Here is a 14,852-nt window from a genome sequence, read left to right as displayed (position 1 = left end):
GTACTATATGAGGTCATGAGAGCAACAGCTGTAGCATGTTCTACCTAGATGATGTTTCAATAAAGCTGTTTCTGTTTTTATTCACTCAAATTTACAGTTTCTCCTTTGTGTTGACATTAACCAGTGAATCTATTAGTTTCCATTACCAGCAGAATAACTAAAAGTATAAGTAGTTCTGTATTTTTCTTCACAAATCCTTTCAAGCTGCATAGATGCCCTTAATTTGATAGAACATCTGGGTAATGCATTATATCTCCTCTGTCTTTAGGCAAAATACATACTTTTTAAAGCCTGTCCTTCCATAAGAAAACAGTCAGCAATAGCAGCTCTGTCCCATCTGTTGACCCTGGATACATAATAGTTAAGTTGGGCATCTAATTTTAAAATAATCTGGATAAAATACAAAAGTCAGGTTACTCTATCATATAGATTTACAACACTCATTTTAAAAATATATCTGCAGTATTATTTCATTGACTTGCTAGTTCTGCCCCCAAAAAACAATGTATCATAAATGCCACAGATATAATTTCTTAATTATCTAAATACTATAAAAGGTGGGCCTTTTCTTCTTAATGTAAATCAAGCTGCAAAACACTAATATAAAATAAACCCTTATAGCCACTAGTGTGAACACATTTTAGCAAGTTTTAAAGGTTATCTGCAAGAAGGTAATTATCTTGGACGACTGTTGTTCTGATGTTAGAAATAACCAGCTTATTACATTATAGTTCTCTAAGTTGGAATTCCCAACCCCTGCCAACCTGTACCGTCCAGTTTCTGGCCTGTTAGAAACCGGGCCACACATCAGGAGGTGAGCAGTGGGAGAGCAAGTGAGAGCAAAGCTTCATCTGTATTTGTCCTCAGCTCCACCTCAGATTATCAGGCATTAGATTCTCATAGGAGCACTGGTCCCTGGTGCCAAAAAGGTTGGGGACTGCTACTCCAAGTGTAGCATACACCCTCCTGGAGTTCTCACCTTAACTTCCGCTTTGGTTGCAGCTCTGCAAGCCTTGGCCCACTTCATCCGTTCCTGTTTCTGCTTTGGTTCACACGTAGGGGTCCTGTGATGAGCTCAGTTTTTCTCAAAGAATTAGAATCACTTCTTTGTATTGTCATTTCTACTGACATTTCCTTTCAGTTCCTGGACATACAGTGATATAAGTGGACAAGATTCTGAGTGATCCCCGTCCAGATATTGGGATGTTTCTCAGTGATGTGTCAAACCTAAGTATTTGGTAGCAGTATTTTGGCTGACAGTTTGGTTTTGTTAAACAATCACTTAGAGATCTGTTATGAATCTCCCAGCTTTCTTTTGAGCCGTGGAGGGAATTTTTCTGGATCCATAGAAACTCAGCCTTTTCTTTTACAAAAGCCTTTGTGGATTTAAAAAAAAAAAAAAGTAGTATGCACTAAAAAAAAAAAGTCATTACAAAGCTAGGATAACACTATACTTTATAAAATTAAAAATGATTTCTTAACTTAATGCTTATTCCACACTCAATTTCCCTGGTTTTGATAAATATGTTTTTCACGCTGGTTTGTCCAAGTTAGGATCTAGTTGAGGGTCACATATTGATAATGACTGTTTTAGTATTGTGATTTGTAAAAGTATGTATTTGGTTTTCCTTGGGTCCTGGCCTAGAGCTCCTAGGAATTTCCTACAGGATGAGAGAGATCAATTTGCCTTTTGTTATGTTAATGAGGCAATTTAGGTAACCAAAGGTTGGGGGTTGGTTGCCGGAAGAACCCACCATATGATTAGAGGGTTGAAAATTTCAGTTCGATGGCCCCCTGACTTGGGGAGGGGTGAGGTTAAATCAACTGCCAATGGCCAGTGATCATCAATCAATCATGCCTATGTCATGAAGCTTCCATAAAATCCAAAACTGCAGGGTTTGGAGAGCTTCATCTTGGTGAACATGGACAGACGTGGGGAGAGTGGCCATTCAAACCCTGCGCCTCTTTCTACATGCATTACCTTATGTACCTCTTCATCTGGCTGTTCCTCTGTATCCTTAATGATACCCTGTTGGGGAGAAATAATGTTTCCTCCATGCTACAAGGTTTTTTTCGGCTGGACTAATCAAATTGATATGAAACAGATTATCAGGAGAAAATAAATTTAATTCCACATACATGAGAGGTTCAAAGACAGAAAGGTAAAATGAGATATATATGCCATATGGAGTCCAGGAGTGGGACGGAACAATAAGAAGAGCAGATAGATAGATGTTCAGTGATTAGATATGTGTCCCAGCATACAGATAGGTCATACAAATTTATTTCTTGTTAACTGTTATTATGGGCAAGTCCCCCCAATTTAAATTTTTTAAGGGAGAGGTAAAAATTTCTTTTGAGCCTGCAGGGTCTCAGTTGCCTTTAATTCAAAATAAGAATCCTCATGCCTGCCAAAGTGGTACATCATAGGCCTCTTCTGAACTCCTTCAACCCTTTATAATAAACTGGTAAATGTAAGTAAATGTTTCTCTGAATTCTGTGAGCCGCTTTAGAAAATTAGTAAAACCTAAGACGAGGATGATGGCAACCTCTCATTTATAGTCGGTCGTCACAAGCACAGGTGACAATCTAGACTTTTATTGGCATCGTAAGTGGAGAAAGTCCTGTGGGACTGCGCCCTTAACCTGTGGGATCTGATGCTCTCTTCGGATAGTGTCAGAATTGAGTGAGTTGTTTGGTGGTGTGGGAAAAAACACACACTGGAGTTCCATTCCTTAGGGCTCTTTAAATTTCTAACAATCTGCCTTTTTTCATATCATTGATTTGTTGAAGAGGCTAGACCTGTTGATAAATGAGAATATTTACTTAAATTTATTTAAATATTTAATAATCTTTATTTAAACTTAAATATTTAAGAATATTTAAGAACTTTTTCCTACATAGCTAAAATTAGAATGTTACACTTATCAATAGTAATAATTCCTTAATATAATACAAAAACTTAATATTCAAATTTTCCTAACTTTTTCTTTTTTAAGTCTTTTACATCTGGTTTGTTTAAACCAGGATCCAATCCAGAACCACACATTGCACACAAGTGTTTTGTCCTCTCAGTGCCTTTTAATCTGAAACAATTCCTTTTGTTCATGTCAGGAACTTGCTGACAAAACGAGACAAATGTCTTGCACAGTGACCCACCTTTTAAATTTGGTTCCTTTATCCCTCTAACTATGCTGTTCTGTACAGTGACCACTAGTCACATATGGCTTTTGAGCTTTTGAAATGTGGCTAGTCCAAACTGAGAAGTGTTTTGGGTGTAACATACACATTGGATTTCAAAGACTTAGTACCAAAAAAAAGGTAAAATATTTTACTAATAATTTTTTACTTTGAATACATGTTCAAATGATAATCTGAGTATATCAGGTTAAAGAGATTATATTACTAAAATTAATTTTACCTGTTTTTTTATTTATATGTCTAACAGACAATTTGTCTCCCAGTATATTTCTATCAGATAGTGTAATTCAGCAGATTTTAGAATAGAAAATTACTACTGCAGAATGACTCCATGTCAGTTCTCTGAAAGGTGGTAGAAAAAGCACATCGGTAGGCTTAGCTAGAGTTTAATAACATTTATTTGCTGTGTCCTTCCGTGTAGAAGCTAAATGATTTTCTATGGTAGATCTAGCCTAGAGCATTTTCAGATATCCTACAAGGATATTTTCTAATATCCTACAAGCGTGGCATTGTCCAATAGATGAAATAGCTGCTGAAGATTTTGAGTATCCCTGATAGTTGATAGTTGAAAGTGTTAAATAATGTAAACTTGTAAGTGTGCCACAAATGCTAAATATACTTGGTGAGCCAGTGTGGCTGATTTAAAAGCAAAAAAGGTATGTGAGCTGATGAAACTTCATGCTTCATTTATGTGTGTTTGTTTCTTTTTAGAGTTGGAAAACCTTGATCAGATGATTGTCTCCAATTTTGGAACCCTGGACAGTCAGCATGATTTCAGATCCCCAGAGTTTGTGAGTACTACTACGCTGTCCTAAATTTGTATTGGTTAGCCAGAGCTTTCTCACCAACTGGAAGAAAAGGTGTTTTTTTTTTTAATTTTTTTTTTAATTTTTTTTTTTATGGATTCTTTCCTTCAGTGGCTCTAGATCTGACACTGGTCTCACCGGCAGTGACTGTGTGTTCAAAGCTCTGGTTCTTTGGGGAACAGATTACTGAACTATATAGTGTCTTGGAATCTTACTCTGTAGGCTCATTCTTCATGCTGCTTGTAATCACAAATGGGAATGCATTCTGCAGTGAAATAGCATCGTGTTTCTGAAGCTCTCCCATCATTCTTTGATACCCTTGCTATCATTTTCTGCTGTTAGTAACTCTGGAAACCAGTCTTTACTGAGCACGTACAGGTACATTAATCAGTCTGATTACCATTTTATTCTGGAGCCGTCAGTAATACCACCTATGTAGATATGTCTTGTAGGGCTAAGAATATTCTACTGGTTATTCTTACCAAGAGGGGAACTAAATGCTTTCACTAAATTACTCATTAAAGGTTAGTAATGGTTCCTACCCTTAAGGAATTAAAAATTTTATTAGATGCTAGTGTGATTTTATTAATGCCACATTTAAAGAAAATTAAGCACATAGGATGCCTTGTGCAGAATGTCCTTACTAAATAGATTTTATATTAGGTTCATCCGAAGAGGGGGTGGGAAGAAGTGTCTCTCTGACTCCTGTACCGTATTATTCCACCAGATGTATAGGAAAAGCGTGCCAGGATCCACCTAGATTTACTGATATTTGCCCCCTGCTGGAGATGGCTTGTGTACCATTTTAGCAATGCAAAAGTCTTTTTTTGACTTATTTTCAAAGTGCAATATATACAGTCACCACTCCAGTAATTGGCAGAGCATAATTGTATTATTGATGAAGACAAAAGAAGAACTCATTATGTGCTTTTCCTCTTCTCACTCACTCTTTATGGATTGCCCACTCAATTCAGCCAAGAGGAAGGAAACTAGGCAGTGCTCTGGACTGAATAGGGATCACACATAAAACTGTATCCACAATGCCATTTTATTTCAAAGTGTGGACTCCTGTGGTGTACTAGCAGATTGCCTACTGCGAAAATCATTCGGATATAATAGAAAGACATAGTATTCAATGACTTCCCTATTATATACAATGAGATTTTCAGTGAAGGAAAATTGTGAATGCTCACCAATATTCCTGCATCTTAAAGTTGCAGAATAATTTTGAGATTTTTCTAATTTCTTCAGTTAGAGCCACAAAGCAGAATTGACACAGATATTTCACATTCGAGTATGATGTTGTTACAGACTCACAGAGCTAAGCTAGCCTTTTTTGGTTTTGTTATTTTCTAACTGCTTTTTGTTGAGTACCTTTAAGTAACATATACAATCTGAAAAGCGACATATCCAATCTAAAAAGAACTGTGTGCAATAAGCTGCTGGTGTGCTTGGTAAACACAGAGATAGTTCACTCCAGTTCCCGTGTGAAAATAAGAGTATTTTTCTCAAGAACAGATTGTAGTACGTTATGACGTTTGAGAGTAGCATTGCCTTTGCGGTGTCTTGGCCACAGGCAGTCTCCACTGGTGCAGTGGTACTCTTCCACCTTCAGCATTAACTTCTCTTTGCGGTGTCTTGGCCACAGGCAGTCTCCACTGGTAATTACAGTGGTACTCTTCCACCTTCAGCATTAACTTCTTGACTAGCACATACCCCTTTTCAAAGTGTAGAGACTGAGGACTCTAAGCCAGAATGACCAAGCGTGGAACTCAAGAATCACAGAAAATACTTGCTGTCTGGAGAGACTTGTCTTAACGACGAGTCTGAAAACACTCAAGCTGAAAGGAGACTTTTAAGTTCAATCTCCATGTTTTTCTTTTTAATTCAAGAATATCCAGAGTCATTTCTTTAGACCGCATTAGTGGAATCAGGTTGGTAATCATAGTTTCCTTATATGTGTGGTTGATATCGAGTTCTATATCCTGGCTGTTACCTTTCTCTAATTATGTGTTCATACCTCGTTCAGGAAGGAATCTCTGATTTTCCTGTGCTTTATAGATTTTCACACTTCTGATGCTCACTGCATGCCACATCTCTGTGTAGCATGTACGTAGCTGCTTGTATTTTCTCCTCAGCATCACTATAGCCTGTGTACTCCCATAGTAAACATATCTCCCAAACTGCTGTCTCCATGGTAAACAAACAGGAGGTGTACAAGGTGCCTTGAGAATAAGGTACTCAAGAGAATCAGGGCAGCCTTTTTCGTAGGCAGAAACTTATAGCATCAGTGAAAACGGGTGGTTCCAGTCGCTCAGGCAGGTGGATTGGGGCAATGCTAGGACAAAATCAGGTAAGTTGATCCAAGCCCTAATTTTAAATCAAAAACAGGGGCTACAGTACGAACCTGGGAGCAAAAGGAACCCAACAACAAAGCAAAATTGAAAACAGAAAGAAGACAGAAGAATAAAAGGAGCTGAAAAATCAGTATTCTGTTCCCCATCTAGCAATTTGCTGAGCTGAACTGAAATAAAGCAAGGCATAAACCATGTTTACTCAGGCCTTATCCTCAAATAGTTCAGATTTTAGAAGGATCAAGAGCCTAGTGTTTTTATACAACAGAGTGTATTTATATAGTTTGGCCGAGAGAGAACAAAAATGCTTATCATTATTAGTTTGTTTCCTTCAGAATTTCATTTTTTTCTTTCCTTTGAAACAAGGCCTAAGAGAGCATTGCCAATTGAGTAGCCTTAGTTACTGGCTCGATGAGCACATTAAAGGTTTCTGTCACGGTTCAGGTGTCTATACTGACTGATTGGACAAAGCCTGTATTGCTGGAAAATCTGTGTAAATCATGGGTAAACAAATGCTGTTGTGACCCTTCTGTGTGGCCCAAAGACAGCAGCCCACTTTGTGTTTGGCAGGGTCCACACTTGTTCCCCTTCTCTGCTGGCTGCAGATTTTGTCCATTGATGATCTGTCACAGCCTGCACACCTGTGCTGCTCCTCTTTGCCTCCCACCCTACTTTGCAGACTGAAGTGAGTGAGTTAAGCCAAACCATGCTGGGTAAAGGGGTAGATAGAGATGTGGATACAAGGTGTATGTGTTTTTGCCACTCCAGAGCTTCTGAAGAGCTGGGAAAAGTGTCAGAACTAGGCAGAGACCCACTCCGAGATGACGTGGATGTGTGAGTGGGGTGAAAGGGACCTGGCTAAGTGCGGACTTGGTGATCTCACTATGCTGAGAAAACCATCTCTATCCCAGTTCAATTTTTCAAGCACAATGAAAGTCTGCTTTATAACCTGCTTTATAACCTGAATATTTTCCCATGCTGTTTTTTTCCAGTTATTAAGGTATAATTGGCATATAGCGCTGTATAGAGTTAAGGTATGCAGCTCCATGCTATTTTTTTCCTCTGACATTGTTTCTTTGTGTTGATAAACTATAATCACATTATAAGTTTCAAAACAGTTAGTTCAGGGGGGACCTAGTCAAGGAGATGATGGCATGGTCAGATGCTCTGGAACCAGGCGATTGGTCACCATCATTTTGGGACAGGGATCCTGAAAATAGACCAGGTACATGATGACAGGTGTCAGACTCTGCGGAAGGAGATCAGCTGGAGTGAGGCTGAGGACTGAGTATCCGAGACCCAGATGATTTCGTAGACTTCACACTTTGAAGCAGAGATGGCAGAGCTCAGCAGTCTGGTTAGAACTGAGGATGGGGAGCCATCCACATGGCAGTGGAGCTGCTAAAGGTTCTGCAGTGTGGTAGCATACAGATGTAGGGTACCCAAGTCTCCCCCAGTGCTCCCACTTTCAGGTTTGGTTAAGGACAGAGGTGATCCGAGTGGTCACCCAAGGGACTCAACAGTCCTAGCTGTCTTAACAGACGCCAGGTTATTCCAAGCCTCAAGGAATAGAAAAAAACCTGGATATTGAAGGGTTACAAGGGGGAATTTTTGGATAGTGGTCAAGGCTCTTTCTAGAAATCCTGCCTCTTTTGTCACTGACCCAGGAATTCACATGAGCCTGATTGCCTGAGTACACATGGGGTGAGGGATAGGTGTGGGTAAGAACTCTGATCTAGCAGTGGTGAATCTGCTTGTAGCAAGCTGTATAGAAACCAGGCTGAGATCAACAGGAAAAGACATGGAAGGAAAAAAGAAGGCTGAGGAATTATGTTTTATGATCTGAGCCTCGCTAGTAATACCCTCTTTTCCGGCCTTTCCAGACTTGAGGTTTATATATAACTCTCCTGGCTTTTCAGAGGCAGGAAGATTCTTATCATCTCTTGTCTCATGCCAAATGATGATGATGTTTTTTGTTTGTTTGTTTGTTTGTTTAGCGTCTACCAAATTTGGAGTAAATAATAAAGAGTGTGGTCTGGCAAAGAGTATTAGGATTATAATAGGATAAACTAGGGAAGATGATGAGAAATCACAGGATTTAGACAGACTAAACTGGAGAAAAATAGACTCAGGAAGGTAATTAAAGTGGAATAAATATTTGACCCCTTCGTTCAGCACTCATGGTTATGCAGAGAGAAGGAGGTCTGAAGAGTAATTATCCTATTTGGGATTTTGTGTAACTGGCTCCCTTTTTGAGGGAAGATACTACTTTCTAGAAAACACTGTTGATTCCCTGAAATTGAAATTCGATTGTCTTTAACTGGATGAAAATACACATGATCCCCAAGGAAGAGTTAAAATATTGATTCATTCAACAAATATATATTTGATGTCTGCTATTTTAGGCACTGTAGTGAACAAGTAGATAATATCCCTGCACTTGTGCAGCTTACATTTTGGTGGGGGAAACGTGAAACACAAAATAAACAAAATACATGACATGCCATATGATGGTGAATCCTTAAGGGAAAAATAAAGTTAAGGATGGTACATGTATGCTGTGGGGGGGAGGGGAGTTACGGCTGTAAACAAGGTATGCAGGGTGTGTCTCACCGAGAAGGTGACAAGTACAAAGACCTGAAGGCAGCGGTGCTGGAGCAGGCCGTGTGGAGTTCTAGAAGAACAGTGCAGGCAGAAGGAAGAACGTAGACACTGGTCTCAAGGTAGGAGTTTGTGACATGTCTGAGGAAATAAATGGAAGGCCAGTGTGATTGGAGTGTAATGAAGGATGGTGAGAACAGTAGACGGTGAAGACTCTATGGACTATTCTAAACACTTTGGTTTTACCCTGAGCGAGTTGGGAAGTTATTTGAGGATAAGCATTTGGAGGATGAACTGGGGGATTTTGAGCAGAGTAGTGACTTGACCTGACCTGACCTATGTTTTAACAGGATCACTTTGACTGTGGTGAGTATAGACTGTGGAGGAACAAGAGCAGAAGCATGGAGACCTATTGAACTTTTCTGAAATCCAAGTGAGATGAGGCGGCTTGGTCTTGAGTGTTAATTATGGCAGTCGTGAGACATATTCACATTCTTAGTATGTTTTGAAGATGGAACCCATAGGATTTGTTGACAGATGAGATGCGAGGTGTGCGAGAAAGAGCAGTCAGGGATGACTCCAAGGTATTCGATCTGGAAGACTGTGGAAGGAGCATTTGGAAGGAAGTGTATGCAGAGGAAAATCAGAATTCTCTTTTGTATATACAGAGTTTGAGACATCTAAGTGGAGATGCTGACATACAGTTGGATATATGAGTCAGGAGTCCAGCTAGGGATCTGGGAATTGTTAGCACACAAATGGTGTTCAGAGCTGTGGGGCTGAATGAGAGCAGCAAAACAGTGAGTGAGATAAAGAAGAGCTTCTGGTCTGAGCCCTGGGGGCCCCAGGGTGCACAGGTCAGGGAGATGAGGAAGAATCAGCAGAGGATATTGCTGAGAAGGAGCCATGAGGTAGGAGGAAAACAAGGAGAGTCCTGGAAGCCAAATGAAGAAAGTAGGAAGTATCAGGAAATGACCAAATGCTGCTGATAAGGATGGGAAATTGAATTTACCAATATGAGACCTTGACAAGAAAAGTCTCAGCTCAGTGATGGGACCCAAAACCTCATTAGAGGGGATTCAAAATGGAATGGAAGAAGAGGAATTGGTTACACAGAATTTAGATGACACTTTCAAGAAGTTTTTGCTGGACAAAAATATAGAGAAAGGAGGTATTATCTGGAAGGAGATTAGGTTAAAAACTTTAGTTTTTAGATGGCAGGAATTACTGTTTGTAAGGTTGTGGAAGTAATTCAGTAAGGAGAGAAAATCTGATGACACAGGAGTGAGAGGGATGAATTTCTGGAATGCCCTTTGGAGAGGGCAGGAAGGGGATGGAACCTGAGTGGTGGGGTTGGCCTCCCCCCATAGCTGTAGAGACAGTTCATTCTTAGAAATAAGAGGGAAGCAAGACATTAGCTAAGACTGAGGAAGGAAAAGAAATGAAGAGATCTGAGAGAGAGGAGACGGTATAAGATAGTTATCTGAGAGTGAATGCACTGGGAAGTGTTATATTGCCTGGTAGCCCTAAGAGCCCACTTGAGGTTAGTGGGCATGATGGTTGTATGTTTTTCCATTCATGTTCAGCTTTGAGGAGCAGGTGTGGAATAGACAGTTCGATTTAATTTATTTTGGGGTTTCTTCAAGTCAGTTCCAGTGACACAAGACAAGGCTCTCTTAACAGATGAGATGTTACCAGATGTTTACAAGAGAGTAGAATACCAGGGACATGAGGAGGGTGAGGGAATAGATTCAGACTGAAGTGGGGTTTGATCGTTTTTGGAGTTGGAGTACTGGAGAAAGTGAACTGGAATAATAAGAGGCAGTAGTTGGAGTGTCACATGGTCATAACTGAGGGATGAGTTACATTAGCTAGTACAGAGGACTGGGATATGAATTGGAATGAGCAGCTGAGGCAGGGTGGAGTTAGACAGTGTATTGGGAGGATTGCATATGTGGATATGAAAATCCCCAAGAATTATGTCAGGAGAAATGTATTGGAGAAGTATCAGTGAACCAAAGCTTAAATCTCCAAGGAACGACGAGCAGTGACTCAGCCGTCAGTAGATAGCTGCAAAAGGAGATAACCAGAGAGGCAGGAAGAAAATCTGGAGAATGGCAGGTAGCAGCCAGGAAGTAGATGAAGTGTTGAGTAGTTTCAATGTTATGCAGGGATTGAGTCATACCAGGATGAATACTGAAAAGGCATCGAGGTCACTGGTGTCACAATGCAGAGTTCTTTCTAGGGAGTGTTAGGGAGCCATGGGACCTCTGAGGATTACAGAATAAACAGGAGAAAATAGAAAATACTGACCTCTCTTTCAAGGAGTTTGACTACGAAGGGCTGGAGGATGAGAGACCTAACTGGAGGAGAATATAAGAGCCAGGGATGACATCGTTCCGTCAGATGGAGAGACCCGAACAAGTTTTAAGATTGATAAGAAGAATCCACGTGAAAGGAACAATTGCATCTAGAGGAGAAAGGGCTGTAGAATGGTCTGCAGAGCACAGGAGGAGGAGTTAACATGGGATGGGAGGGGCAGTGTCTCCTAAGGTGTGGAACTGAGAGGGTCGATGCTGTTGGTTTGTGGATTTGATGAAAAGAAGTTGAAGGAATTCCCATCTGACTGCTTCAGTTTTCACCTGAGGAGAGTGAAGACAACACTGAGGGGGAGGAGTTGGCACTTTGATGTAGTTGTAGAGAGCGGGAGACTAAGCTGACCTGGAAAAACCTAGACAAATTTTAAGGATTTCTGAACTTGAGGGCCTGTTTGGGGCCAATGAGCCTGAATTTACAGTGATACCAAACTACCGTGCTGTGGTTTTCTTCAGCATCACTCCCACACCAAGAAAGCAGATAGTAGGCTTCAGCTGGAGTTGGAGTCTTGCTAGATGGACGTGGGACAGAGTAGTGTTACTGAAATGATGAGCTTGGAAATGTAACCTTTAAAAAGGACAGTGGGGAAGAACAAGAGGATCTGTAGATGGATTAGAAAAAGTGATGGGGCCTCTGAAGTCACTGTGAAATGAAGAGATGTTAGTTGTGGTCAATCGTAAAGAAGGATTCTTGCATAAGTGATTTTAGAAAGGAGGTTTTTCAAGTGATGACAAGTTCTAGGGTGTGACCATGGCAGTTAGTGCATGAAAGAGAGAAGGTCATTGGTGATAAGAGGTCGAGTTATTAAGGAGCCAAGCTACATCGGTCATACCTGTGGATGCCATGTCCTTCTGGTATGATGGAGGACTCAGAAGAGAGAGGGAAACCTGAGCCCAGGCACCAGATTTTCTGTGAATCAGAAGCAGCACCTGGGAGTAGGAGATGAGAGACCCTGAGAAACTCTGGGAGTGTATTCTGTTTGCATGAAGAGTGGAAGTGACACATGGAACAAAGAGAATGTCAGTCCCGCTTGCTCACCCTGAGATGTGAAAGGTGTGAGACAACAAAACCAGCTGCCCACAGAGCTGATGGCAGATTTTATTTCAAGGGTGGTCAGTCAGGTTTCTTTCAAAGTGGATTTAACTTAATCTTTGGTTTGTTCCTCTCCCCGCTTAGAAATCCAGATTTCATTTGGTTATTTCCAGTCTAAATAACCCCAATCAGTCTAAATAACTGATTCAGTTATTTAGAATCAGTGCTGGGGCTCTTCAGAAAGATTAGTTTTATTTTATGGTCAGTCCAGGATCCTTCTGGCTAATCCCAGAAACCCAGCGAAAGTCCCGAGGTCTGTCTCAAGCTCTCAGGATCTTCAGGATCTGGAAGACTGGGAATAAGGCAGGACTGTTCTTTAAGCATTTCTTTTCTTGGACTTGTACTCTTGCTCTAAACAGAGAAATAGGGTGGCTTTGCTTTGTAGCTTTTGGCACCAAGGTCACCAAACTAAAAGAGAAAAGAAACTCAACCAAAAAAGGAAGCCAAACAAAGGAACATAATAGCTTGGAAAAAAGAACTCTCAAGAGGGGAAATGAGATCAAAGATAAACTTGCTCATAAGAATGGCTAAGTTGGCCCATTTGCTCTGGCAGGAATTCACATGGTATTTCAAGTTGAAAGCTTTTTATGCATTCAAGAGCAAAAATGTGATGGAATGTGTACTTTACCTGAATATGGAGGAAAGGGGACCTACTCATTCACTTTATGTGGCTGATTCAGAATCTGTGTTTGTGGATTTGTTAGGATTGGGGGTTTGGAGCAGAAGTAGGCAGTCCAACATGCGCAGATCTCAGTCAGAAATTTCTTTCTGAGTCACTTCTTTGGAATGCAGAATTTATTTTCCCAGAGAAACAGTTATAAATTGTGATAGGCTTTTAGGCCCAGACCTGATGAAGCTAAATTAACTCAGAATGTTAACAGATTATCATTCTGTACTAATTACATTCTGTTAATTTTCTGGAACACCCCAGCCTTATTTTTTTTCATTATTATTAAAAAATGTGAGAGTCCAGAGTGAGTAAGAGATTGAGTTGAGGTTTTTGAAAAAATACTGAACATAATGAGAGAAAGAGAGAGAGATTGATTTTGAGTTATGTTAGACCCTGAAAAGGCTGTGATCAGTCCAGAATTTGAGGAAGACAGTTTAATAGGACTAAATGACAGAAAAAAAGAGCTTATCAGCTTCTATATTACTTTTGCCTTTGCACTAATGAAGGTGAACTTTAGATTGGCATAGTTCAAGCCCTGGGGAGGGGCTGCAGAAGCCTATGCTGCACAAGGCTGTTTTAGAAAGGAATATAATTCCAAATGAGTTTAAATTTCTTAGCTAGAAAAATTATCAACTAATATATTAAAAGAACTTGCAGATTTGCTCATGGACCCACACTTAGTAATCTCAAGGCAGTATGGATAAGTGCCAGAATAGTAGAGGGACAAAGGTGACAATATTCAAAAGGGGCGGAGTTAGGGTAAAAGTTAGGCATAGACTGCATTCCGATGGAGACACTGAAGCAGGAGCATTAATCTCCAAGAATGTTACAAAGTGAGATTTTTAAGCACATGGTTTGTGAAAGTTAGAAAAAGAAAAGGTCATCAGGAGCCACCATGAGTTCAATAAAAATAAGTCATGTCACACTGAGCACAGTACTGCCTCTTTCTTTTTTAATGGGGGAATGGTATTAGAAGGGTATGGCAGGAGAAAGCCACAGACATTTTTGTGTGTTTCGATTTTAGCAAGGTGTGTGGAAAAAATTACATTTAAATACAGAATGAAGAAACACGGGCCTAGTGAAAGTGTGCCAATCTGGGCAATTGATATTACTAATATCAATTGCTGGAATAATGAATGGAAATCAGTTTCGAGAGGAGACGAAAATCGATGTGCATTAAAGTAAGCTCCGGCTTACTTTAGAAAGTAAATATAGCTGCTTAAAATCATAAGGGCTGAGGCTAATGACTGATCACATGATAGGTATTTGGCTAATTAAACTAAGTATGAATTAAAAATGTACTACTACATCTAGGTTGCATTCTTACCTTTGTGTCCAGAACAAAGGAAGTATGAGGCTTTTTCCATACAGTATTGGTAAATCTGGGTGCTCCATTTTAAGGGGAAGCATATTGAAAGGAGAAAGGTCAACAGGGTAATGGATCCTGACACTTGGACAGGAACATGATAAGTTTAAATATTTCACAAAAGTAATTGGTGGTAATACAAAATATAGTATTAAAACCCATGCATGGAAGGTGTATATGTAGGCAGACAGATTTCATTTCAGTAGAAAGATGTTCTCATAATTAAAATAATCTTAATTCCTTCGAGTAGTTCAAATACAGACTGGATGGGTAACAGTCTAGGCAGGAGATGCTGAGTGCTTGAACCAGGAAGTGTCGTGGGGATGGAAAGGAAAGGCATGCTTGTTTTATGTGTAGCTGGACTTGTTGATGAAAGGGGAATGAGG

At 40.0% G+C, this 14,852-nt stretch overlaps 1 protein-coding gene across 2 annotated transcripts in view; it reads left to right on the top strand.

Moving 5' to 3' along the window:
- ANO6 (anoctamin 6) overlaps positions 1 to 14,852 on the top strand; it is a 169,469-nt gene that overhangs the window by 66,789 nt on the left and 87,828 nt on the right. For both annotated transcript variants that reach the window (XM_015593197.2, XM_006916872.3), the window contains exon 2: positions 3,913 to 3,992. In XM_015593197.2, coding sequence (XP_015448683.1) covers positions 3,913 to 3,992 — 80 coding nt within the window. The remainder of the gene's footprint in view (positions 1 to 3,912; positions 3,993 to 14,852) is intronic.

The sequence above is a fragment of the Pteropus alecto genome, unplaced genomic scaffold, assembly GCF_000325575.1.
Source record: "Pteropus alecto unplaced genomic scaffold, ASM32557v1 scaffold196, whole genome shotgun sequence".
NCBI classification, from domain to species: Eukaryota; Metazoa; Chordata; class Mammalia; order Chiroptera; family Pteropodidae; genus Pteropus; species Pteropus alecto.
The sequence above is the reverse complement of the archived record's forward strand: the minus strand, read 5'-3'. Positions and strand labels throughout refer to the sequence as shown.